At 39.0% G+C, this 12197-nt stretch overlaps 1 protein-coding gene across 4 annotated transcripts in view; it reads right to left on the minus strand.

The window, feature by feature from the left end:
• The window catches only part of ABCB11 (ATP binding cassette subfamily B member 11), a 91102-nt gene that overhangs the window by 39750 nt on the left and 39155 nt on the right, over positions 1–12197 (minus strand). For all 4 annotated transcript variants that reach the window (XM_045033206.1, XM_045033205.1, XM_019835934.2 and 1 more), the window contains 4 exon segments: positions 7554–7667; positions 4373–4483; positions 2231–2356; positions 287–490 (listed from right to left, as the gene is read on the minus strand). In XM_045033206.1, the coding sequence (XP_044889141.1) occupies positions 287–490; positions 2231–2356; positions 4373–4483; positions 7554–7667 (555 nt within the window).

Below are 12197 nucleotides of genomic sequence, written 5' to 3' on the forward strand. Positions count from 1 at the left end.
ACTGCTTAAACAAATGCTTAATAGATAGGGTAAGAAGATTGTGTCAATGTCAAAGGGAGATTTTAAAAGAAAGTTCCTGTTTGGTAGATTTTTAATATATCAACAATAATATGTTTTCAGACAAAGGGGAAAATTCATGGTACATTTCCAGGAATGAAATTTAACATGGCATTAAGAATTTAATGATTGGGGATTCAAATGAAAAGAAATGTATAATATTGTGTAACTTTTTCTTTTCTCTTTCACAACTTCTGGGTTCCCCCGTGGAATGAGAGACTAGGGGTACCTGTGGCAGGTCCATGATGAAGTTGTAGGCATTGGCTTCCTTGGCAGCTAGAACTATATCTTCCATCGTTGCATCTTCTCTGCCGTAGCGAATATTCTCTGCAATGGTGGTGGAGAACAGAACGGGCTCTTGCTCCACTATCCCAATCTGAGCTCTAAGCCACTGAATGTTAAGAGAGCGGATGTCATGGCCATCCAAAGTCACCTAGAAAACATGAGCACAATGTCACATCTCTTAGAATCCTTCGGGGTTCTGAACCAAAATGCTATGTTGTACTTGATGTACGGGGAGAAAAAGTAGAGACCTGCAAGATTATAACAAAAATAATTCCTCCTACAATGAGGTTGTTTATATAAGAGTGACAATTTATAGTTGAAATCGAGTATAGCTGTAGGACAATTCATTGTAGAAACACAAATGATGTAAAGGTCATTTAATTGACCACAATTGGCCCAGGAATGGAAAAAATGTTAATTCTTCAATGGAATCAATCAGCTATTCACCATATGTTGTATATTTTTATTATCTTTTGACTTATGACCTATAAAAATGGACTTCAAAAGCTACAAAGAAAATAAGAAATGTTCCCTATCTTGTGTATATGCATTACAGTAACTTTCTGGCCGGATTCATGAAATCTTGCCATTTGTAAGAAAGTAGATGTAACTGGAGGGTATTACATTAAATGAAACAAGTCAGAGAAAGACAGATTTCATATGTTTTCACTCCTATGTGGAACGTGAGAAACTTAACAGAAGACCATGGGGGAAGGGAAGGAGAAAAAAATAGTTTCAAACAGAGACGGAAGCAACCCATAAAAGACTCTTAAATACAGAGAACAAACTGAGGTTGATGGGTTGGTAGGGTGTGTGTGTGTGGGGGGGGGGGTGATGAGCATTGAGTAGGGCACTTGTTGTGATGAGCACTGGGTGTTGTGTGTAAGTGATGAATCATGGGAATCTACTCCCAAAGCTAAGAGCACATTGTACACACTGTATGTTAGTCAACTTGACAATAAATTATATTTAAAAAAAAATAGCACTTTGCCATTTAAAAGTAATTGAAACTATAAGTGGGATAAACAATTACAAATTACTATTAGCAAAGAAACAAAGACCTTACATCAAGAAACCATGATTTTTATAAATTCAGAGTGTAGTTATGCTGGTATGTAGCAAAGAATATCCAGAGGACAGAATGTCTGTACCAAAGAGAATTTTCATTACGTCTGTCATGTCAGTGTGGCAGTGCATCCATTATAGAGAATGCCTTGTATTGAAGCCACTTAACATACAGTCAAATGAGTCTACTGCAAGGCATCAAGGAAATGTTGACAAGAATGATTTTGAGAGTGTAGAAAGAACAGAGCCTCTGGCATCTAATAGACCTAGGTTCAAACTGGGGGCAAGTCTCAATCTCTCTGACTCTGCTTCCTTATTTATAAAATGAGCATACACACCTTGGAGGTCATTTTGAAAATAAATAATCATTTTTATAGACAAATAAACATGAGGAAAAAGAAACCAAGTAGTTTGTGAGATTATATATATTTTTTTAAACTCAGCTTCTCGAAGCAGTAATCAATCTGTTCATTCTAGCCATGCAACCTTTGCTATACCTAGTGTTTGGAAAACTTTAAAAGACAATACGATTTTGTTGCAATCCAAAGAAATAAATGGAAATGTTAGTTCACTGAAGAGGCAGAAATATCATTTTGAATGTATCTGCGCATTTAGTTACATCCCTTAGTGCACAAGCAGGTTGTTCATTGAGTACAGCCACCGTGCAGGGAATTAGTCCAGTCAGTCTGGTCAAAAATCATTAAGTCAACTCTGCGTGTGTCAAGATGGTCTCCATGTGTGCTAGGTCTTTATGTTTGACCAGCGTATCTCCATTTGCACTTCCCACCCCCACGTATCGAGGAGGTTTCTGGAAGACACACACCATGCCTTCACTGGGGTCATAGAAACGCTGAATGAGCTGTATTGCTGTGCTTTTCCCAGCTCCACTGGATCCTACCACAGCTGTCATTTCCCCTGATTTAATGACCATGCTGAGGTTATTCAAAATCTGTAGAGAAAAGAGAAGAACAACATTCAGATTGTCAGCAATTAGACTCATAAGTTAGGATGCTTTGTGAGAATACTGTGTATGTGTTTACTCATGCCCTGAAAGCAGTATCTATCAATACCGACCAATAACCAGAAAATTAATAAACAGTGCCTAGGATGAAGTTTCAGCATTTAGCACATTACTCATTAATAAACTCATAGTGGCGGTGAAGAAATAAAATGATGTGTGGTAACACTGTTGCAGTAAACAAACCAGGACAACTTTTAAAAGTATGTTCCAAAGTCCAATTTAAAAGACTCCTGATACTAGGACACCTCAAGGAGACCATCCCAATTAGTTAAGGAAAAAAAGCCATTAAGTTAGAAATATAATACTAATTTACTGAGCATGGATTAACAATAAACCAATTTGCAAATGTTAAGCTGTTATGCACTTTTATTGTGTGTGAACGTATGATCTGAATAACTTTCCCTAAGAGATGTTTGTGGCATGTTTGTTAAGTTTAAAGCACCGTTAAAGGTAGAGACTGAATGCTGGTAGGTCCAGAAAGGGAAGAACAAGAAGCTAATTCATAAGCATCTGTTGGGTATGTTCACTAGTTCAGTGGTGATTTTTGTACTTATTATGGAAAGGCAGTTTGGGGTCCTCTGTGTGACAAAATCTCACATGCCTTTCATCCCACTAGAGAGTGAGGCTTGCAAATCATTTTCACTTACTAGACTGTATTGGACTGTCATTCCCACCAGGGTGGCAGGCATCAAGGGTGCTTTTTCTCATTATAGCCCAGTACAGCGTGGCACCCAGCAGGGCTAAATACATATTTGTGGTATAAAGACTATTTGAGGTGTAAGTAAGATTTTGTTAAAAAAACTATTGGTGTTGGGAATAGAGGATAAAAGAGAAATGAAATTATTGTGTTTTAATTCTACTGGTATTTATGAAACGGCTCTTATTAGCTGGCTCTGAACAGATACTACGAAGCAAGTTTTTAGACATCCATTAAAAAATCTTTACTGAGTGAGTACTACCTTGTGGTTGATCTTTCACACATATGTTGACATATGTTGACATTTTGACATATGTTGTGACATTTAATGTTTCCATACATATGTGATATGTAACAGTAATCTAAATACACTTCAGCAATGTAATCAGAACATAGGGGTACCTATGTTCTGTGTATATATATATACCCACATACACATATGTATGTATGTGTATATATATGCATACGTGTGTGTGTGTGTGTGTGTGTACGTGTTTGCCTACATTTTAGGTACATAGTGTCAGAATTAAGTAGCATGGGATTTACTTCCCATAACAGAAATATTAAGAAAGTGTGGCTAGAGGTATTCTGTAAAAATTAGAAATAAGTCTCATTTCAAAGCCAACTCATTCATGGAGAGTAGATCCTCATTTACCTGTAGAATAAGTTGCCTTTAAAGATACTTGCTCAGGAGGTGTAGGAAAACTGTAAATTTCTTCATCATGTGCCCTGGGCAATCACCCAGCACAAGATACATGAGCCTAAGGTCACAAGCTTACCTTTCCTCCAAAGACTGATCTAGTGACCCTTGTGAACTTAGAGATAGGAAGGAAGAAACCACAAGGCAGCAGCTTTTCTTTGCCACTCCTTCCCTTACCCACTCCGTGTTCCACCCTCTGCATCTGTACTTTTTGGCTGTTCTGATAGACTTGCAGTTTATTTAGCTTATGCTTTTCATGACAGTAATCATACTTCAACAGAGAATCATACTTAACCTGACCTAACCTGAATGTGCTGCCAGAGCGTGTCCTCACCAGAGGGATTTGCACATTATCGTTACTACAAAGGAATGTGGTTTGTTGTCTGAGAAATGACATGATGCCAAGCGACACTTCTAGAGAAACATGCTTCTGTTCCTTCTTCCTGGACACTGTCATGCTTCAGAAAAACAAGTAATTTGTGGCTCTGGACATGAATCATCAAAGAAGGAAAATGTCATTGTTCCTGGGGAAAAGATGAACACTTACCTTCACCTCTGGTCTGGAAGGATAATGGAAGGTCACATTATGGAATTCAATTTCACCCTTAATTCGATCCAACTTGTAACCATCCTCTGACATGCAGTCAATGATGGGTTTCTGGAGTAGAATATAAAAGGAATATGCAACAACACACATTATATGCATTTATGATCCGTCTTGGTTTGAATTTACTCATAAAACAGAACAACAACCAGGTAAAATTTGTTTCCACATTAAGCATTTATTAATAACAGTAATGATATGAACATTTACTAAGATATTAATATGAAATATTATATTACTATACACTAATAGCATTAATATATTATATTACATATAATATATTAATACATGACCAAATATACACAAAGAATTAATATATAATTAATTATAATCCATATAAAATATGTCAATAATATACAATTGATATATAACTTCACATTAATTAAATTTAATTAATTAAATTATTATTACGATTTGTTGACATATTACTATGACATATTATATAATAACATAATATAATATATAGTATTAATCTATAGCTAGTATATTATTATATTAGTATATAGTATATTAATATTATATATTATTATATTTTGAGATACCATGGAAGACAATTTACAAGGTATTTTAATATGTGCTTTTCTCACTTATGTAATTGTCACTATAACCTAATTAGACATATGATATGCTCAATTGTTTGGCTGAGGAGGTAAAGGACTCTCAGAGAGGTTAAGTATCTTTCCTAAGGCCACACAAACAGTCATCCAAGCCAGGGTCCAATAGTTCTCTACATTTGTGTACCTGTGGTAGATGATGATTAAAACTACCTGAATGTCCTCAGGAACCCGGGTGGCTCAGTTGGTTAAGCCTCCGACTTCATCTCAGGTCACTATCTCACACAGCGCAGAACCTGCTTCAGAGCTTCTGTCTCCCTCTCTCTCTGCACCTCCCCAGCTTTCTCTCTCTCTCTCAAAAATAACTAAACATTTAAAAAAAACCTAACTGAATGTCCTCAAGTGGTATCCTCAAATACTACCAAGTTTCAATTGCTATGCTGAATTTCACCTCATTGCTGTCAGTAGTGAGCCTAATCTAGAATTTAACCCTTCTAGTTAATCAGACAGGAGTGAGGGCCATGTCTTGCTACCAGAACACTCCACGTCAGCTTCTTCCTGCTTCTACCCTTGTGAGAGAAACTCATCATCATATCTCATTTTGGGGCAATAGTGTAATCTATTTTCTTCTTTGTGGGTCTCTAGTAAAGATAATAAAGTAACTTTTAAATAATTTTTTGTAATAGTTTCAAAGTCCTTTTAGATTCATTATCTTATTTGAGCAGATAACAAACCTAAGAACGAGGTAGAATTTGGATAGCTCAACATGTCTATGTAGTTTCCAACAATCTATACTCCAATATATGAAACCCCCAAATACGAAACAGATAAAGTGATCAACAGTTTCCTCAGGTAGGTTATATGCTTCATAAATACTTAAGATTTAGGGGACCAAAGAAGAACCTCTGGATTTCCAGGGCTTCCAGAGGGGAAGAACATGTTGCCCTCTTCTCCCTTCTATTCTTGGATTTTGACTTTCTAGCTGGACCTCCAAGGTGCTTTAGTAGATTAACCAGGAAAATCCTAGCCAGACTACCAGACAGTCTAAGGTCTGTCACCTTTAGAAGATAATCCAAACTTATGAGCTTGGCCTTAAAGTCTTGCATGATCTGGCCCCTTCCTCTCTCTCCAGCCTCTGTCCCTTGCTCACTCATCTCACACACACTGACCTTGTTTTAGGTCCTTGTATTCACCAAGCCCTTTTTCCATCCAGAGGGCTCTCTTCCAGGAATAAATAGCCTCTCTGCTCTCATTTCCCAAGCACCGTTTCCCCCTGAACCTCCCTTCACACGGCTGACTGTCCTTGAGTTCTCAGTGCAAATATTACCCTCTCAGAGATGAGGTTACCATCACTTAAAGTCTCCTCTCCACTCCAGCCGCTACCATGCTGACCTATTTTATTTCCTTTATTGCACTAATATTATCTTATCTTTGAATGTGCTTACTTCTTTTTTTAATTTTTATTTTTTACTGAAGTTAGGTTGGTTTTAGGTGGACAATATAGTGATTCGACGATTATATATATACATTACCAAATGCTCACCAAGATAGTGTAGTTACTTTCTGTCATCACACAAAGTTATTCCAACATTATTGGCTGTACTTTTCATCCCTGTGACTTGCTTATTTTATAACTAGAAGTTTATTCCTTTCACCTATTTTGCCCATCCTGCTAGCCCCTTCCTCTCACAGCCGCCAGTTTGTTCTCTGTATTTATGAGTCATTTCTGTTTTTTGTTTGTTTGTTTGTTCATTTGCTTTGTTTTTTTGCATTCTACATGTAAGTGACACTGTATAGTATTTGTCTTTTTCTGTCTGACTTCTTTCACCAAATGTAATACCCTCTATTTTTTTCCAATGTTTTTATTTCTTTTTGAGAGACAGTGAGACAAAGAGACAGAGCATGAGAGGGGGAGGGGCAGAGAGAGAGGGAGACACAGAATCCAAAGCAGGCTCCAGGCTCTGAGCTGTCAGCACAGAGCCTGATGCAGGGCCCAAGCTCATTAACTGTGAGTTCATGACCTGAGCCTAAGTCAGACGCTCCACCAACTGAGCCACCCAGGTGCCCCAACATAGTACCTTCTAGATCCATAAATGTGCTTCTTTCTTTATTACCCGTTTCCTAGTATGATAGGAGTGCAAGGGCCTTATTTGTTCTATTTCATTCTTGCAGTCCCAACTCAGTGTGGAGCCTGGCTCATGATAGCACTTATTAAGTATTGCTGAATTAGGGGCATTGTGATAGTCATATTTTTTTTAATTTATTTTTTTAATATTTGTTTATTTTTGAGGCAGAGACAGAGCGTGAGCAGGGGAGGGGCAGAGATAGAGAGGGAGACACAGAATCTGAAACAGGCTCCAGGCTTTGAGCTGTCAGCACAGAGCCCAATGCGGGGCCCAAACTCACAAGCCGTGAGATCATGACCTGAGCCGAAGTCAGACGCTTAACTGACTGAGCCACCCAGACGCCCCATCCTCCTATTTTTTTTAACATTGAGGGTAAATTCCTCAGAAATTCATTTCTCTCCCCACCCCAACCTGCTCATGGCCTTTACTTTGGCTCTTACATACCCGGTCTATTGTCTGAAAAATGCTGGTGGCCGCTGCACGCCCAGTTGCAAAGGCTTCCAAACAAGAAGATGCATTGCCAAGATTTAAAGCTCCTACTATGATACTGAGGAAAATCTGAAATAAAAAGAGATAAACATAGTTTTTGAATGTTTTTGTCAATTTGTAAATAGCGCTATCATTTGGGCTATCTGTGTGAACTCAGAGGTTTCTCAGAAATGTTCTTCCTTGGGAGTTTGAAAGAGAACTATTTCTTTCTTTTTTTTTTTTTAATTTTTTTTTCAACGTTTATTTATTTTTGGGACAGAGAGAGACAGAGCATGAACGGGGGAGGGGCAGAGAGAGAGGGAGACACAGAATCGGAAACAGGCTCCAGGCTCTGAGCCATCAGCCCAGAGCCCGACGCGGGGCTCGAACTCACGGACCGCGAGATCGTGACCTGGCTGAAGTCGGACGCTTAACCGACTGCGCCACCCAGGCGCCCCAAAAGATAACTATTTCTTTAGAGACACCTGGAATAATTTCTGTTCTACAAAATATCTCCAATTTTTCTATTGTTATGATTTAAAAGATTACATTATTTTTAACTGAACATCTATGTGTAGAACACTATTCTACAAAGAAGAATATATTTTGCAATGAGGAAGAGATCTAAGCAAGGCAGCGTATAGACACAAAGTGAGTTAGAATAGTGACATGATAATTCAGTTTGTCACATGAACAGCCTAATATGGTCTCTGGATAAGAGACCCCTGATAAGGGTCACTGAAGCAATAAAGACAGTATGATTAGCTTGATTTTCATAGAGATTGGTACATACATTATAGATTTGCTACTAATGCTATATTATTGCTACTAGTAGACTATTATTAGGATAACTATTACTACTACTAGGAGGAGGAGGAGGAGGAGGAGGAGGAGGAGGAGGAGGAGTTTTCCTAATGTATATTTCTAAGTGATTTACCTGCTTTACTTCATTTAATTTTTACAACAGAAGAGAAAACCAACGTGTATGGAGGTTGCCTAACTTACTCTACATGAAAACACGTATTAAGTGGTAGAGCAGTATTTGAACCCAAGCTCTTGCCTGACGTCCTGTCTAGCAAACAGGCCCACCTGCTGCTGGTGGCATGTGGTTGGTATGGCCAGGTTCCTTGCGATGCTGAGGAAGCTGTCCTTAAACTCACCGACCCAGTCATTTCATTAAGTTAGGGGAAGGAGAATTTATCATGACCAGATAGTCCTACCAAATAGCACTATGTTTTTATCAGTGCTGTTTATAAAGGAAGAGGCAATGAGGTAATTTGTCATGTGCCTCTAGGAGGAGCACAAGACTCCTTTTGACCAAATGGGACTAGTCATGTAACTTTCATGGAGGATATTTCATTGGCCACCATCCGTCGGGGACAGGAGTTATTTCCTGAACTGAAAACTGGCTGCTGCCTGAATGTTTGAATGTAGTCTTCTTCAGGCAGTCAAATGGTCCTAGTCTGTGATGGTTTCCCTGCCTTCCTTTGGTCTTGTGTCTGGACCAGAAGACTCCTCAGAGCCTCCCAGCCGCCTCCCTTCCTCCTCTCAAGTAACCTCCATTCCGCATATGATGATGTGCACCAGTCCCCCCTTGCCTTCTTCCTGAATTCCCCACTCCATGAATGAGACAGACATTCTCTCCTCGTCTTTCTTGTTCCTCTTCCTTAATTACAGAAGGCAGCTCCTCCCATGGGCAGATTACTTCATATTTCAAGCCGCAATTTCTTTATCGGTAACACAGGGATATTAACAGTATATACCTCATGGGACTGTTATGAACATGAAATGAAATAATTAGTTTAAGGGTGATAAATCCAGTGTTAGCCACATAAATCATAGTGATGATGTTAAAAGAAGCAAGATTGCACACTTAAGAAATGATAAAGTGAATAGAGGGAGAAGTACTTCTGTAAATTGGGTTAAGACCACCTTTATCAGAGGCCTTCCCACCTAAACAAAAGATTCTTTCCACATGTCCTAGATCAGGGCTCAGCAAACAGTTTCTATAAAGGACACCTAGTAGATATTTTAGCCTTTTCCGGCCATATGAGCTCCGAAGCAATTACACAACTCTGCTATGTAGTACGAATGCAGCCATAGACAATAGAGAACAAATAATTATGGCTGTGTTCCAATAAAACTTTATTTACAAAAACAGGCATCAGGCTGGATTAGACTGGCGGGCCATAGTTTGCCGACCCCTGTCTAGATCCTAGATTGAATCACTAGGGGCGTAACCTGAGGTTTGCAGTCAAACCTTGCTCAGCCTGGTTTTGCAGATGTCTCCCTCAGAGTTCATAGGGAAAGAGTGAGTGAGACAGAACAGAGACATGTACTGATATTATCACAATAGCCAGCACCCATTCCAACAGATGATCATTTCCCACCCCAAACACTGCACTCTAACCAGGGGATGGCAGTGTCAGAAGAGGCAAAGGAGACCACTGGGGAATAATCTGTGGGTGTGCTGTGCTGGGGAAAGGGGATCTGTGGCTCCTTGGAAGATAGATCCAGAAGAAGAAAACACCGGCTAATGAGTCAGGCCCTAGAGACATAGTCACCTGAGTTTATATCCCGCTCCATGCCCCTCAGCACATATTTTTCAACCTCATGGCTCCATTTCGTCTTTAATGACATCAATACAGAATGAAGCTTTGATATTACATATTGTATTTATATGAAATATGTCATTTAGTGCTTGACACCTTATACACTCTGAATACTGTTACCCTCTACTGCTGCTGTTATTTTTTACTATTGAGTCCTGAAACCTGGGAAGCGTGAAAAAGCAGCCTTCTGCACCCTGCAATTCGCTTTCATCTCCTCTCTCAATAGATCACAGAGTTTGTTTTTTGTCTGGGTACAAGTGGTACTAATCACAGTCATTTATGTGAGCCACTTACCATGTATGCCCAATTACCATGCAGCCAATAATGACTTTGTGCATGAAAAACATATTAGATTAACCGAATTGTTAATTAGTTTAGTGGATTACTAACACTCACCTCAGCTCATGTATACTGAGGCTTCAGAGTTTGCTACTCAGAAGTATGGTGAAACATGTGCCTGCGCACATGAGTGAAAGAAAGAGAGAGATGGAGGGAGGGAGGAAGGGAGAGAGAGAGAAAGAACAATCAGTGATTATACTGTTCATGGATTTCTCCATTTTCCCAAAAGGAAATTTCTAAAGGTGTAAGCAGAGGCTTGCAAGAAGACATTCGGAATATGAGGTAAGGTTAATCATTGATGATTAAAATGTTGGAAACACATAGCATTCCACATCTGCATATACTAAGTACTCAGTTAAATTATTTACAGAAAGTATAGAGTGAACACTTGAAGCTGAGGAGTGTCAAATGAGTTAAACAAGGAGGCCATTAGGCTGAGGCAGATTTAATACCTTAGCAACCTGTATAAGCAAACCAAAACTTCAGCTCAAACGCCTTAAGGTCAAGAAATCAAAAACCTGAGGACAACTAATCACAAATAGTCAATTAAGCTTCCCCGGGCAAGGCAACTGCTTAAGGTATCGCCAATCAAATAATTTTTTTTTTTTTTTTTTTTTTTTTTTTGCTTTGCTTCTGTCTTTTCACTATAAAAGTCCCCTGCTCCTATGGGTGGAGAATGGTTTCTCATCACTTCTGGTTTGGTGCTGCTTGATTAGAATTATTTCTGCTTAAATAATCTCCTAAAATTTTGAATATACCTCAGTCTGTTTTTTAGCAGAACCATAAAATTGGATTCCTGCTACAGAAGTAACCAAGGGGATTTTAAATTCAGTGTTTCCAATTGGAATTGTGTAGTATTTAATTTTCAATCTACCAATTCATTTTTCCCTCTGAAATGTTATTTGGGCACACCTCTGTCCTCTCTGTGCAGGCATGGTATGAAAAGAAAGAGGTCTTTTCTCAATGCATGTTTTTCTGCAGAATGAGCAGATACAAGCAGCTGGGACTCATAAATGTTGAAAGTTCTTAAGAGTCATTAGATCAATAAACACCAGGGACTTCATAGTCGGGTTTCATACCCACAATACTTTCACTGGTTTTTCTTTTTCTTTTTTTTCCAATATATGAAATTTACTGTCAAATTGGTTTCCATACGACACCCAGTGCTCATCCCAAAAGGTGCCCTCCTCAATACCCATCACCCACCCTCCCCTCCCTCCCACCCCCCATCAACCCTCAGTTTGTTCTCAGTTTTTAAGAGTCTCTCATGCTTTGGCTCCCTCCCACTCTAACCTCTTTTTTTTTCCTTCCCCGCCCTCCCCCCTCACGGGTTTCTGTTAAGTTTCTCAGGATCCACATAAGAGTGAAAACATATGGTATCTGTCTTTCTCTGTATGGCTTATTTCACTTAGCATAACACACTCCAGTTCCATCCACGTGCTACAAAAAGGCCATATTTCATTCTTTCTCATTGCCACGTAGTACTCCATTGTGTATATAAACCATCATTTCTTTATCCATTCATCAGTTGATGGACATTTAGGCTCTTTCCATAATTTGGCTATTGTTGAGAGTGCTGCTATAAACATCGGGGTACAAGTGCCCCTATGCATCAGCACTCCTGTATCCCTTGGGTAAATTCCTAGCAGTGCTATTGCTGGGTCATAGG

This window comes from Felis catus, chromosome C1 (genome assembly GCF_018350175.1).
Source record: "Felis catus isolate Fca126 chromosome C1, F.catus_Fca126_mat1.0, whole genome shotgun sequence".
Lineage (NCBI taxonomy): Eukaryota > Metazoa > Chordata > Mammalia > Carnivora > Felidae > Felis > Felis catus.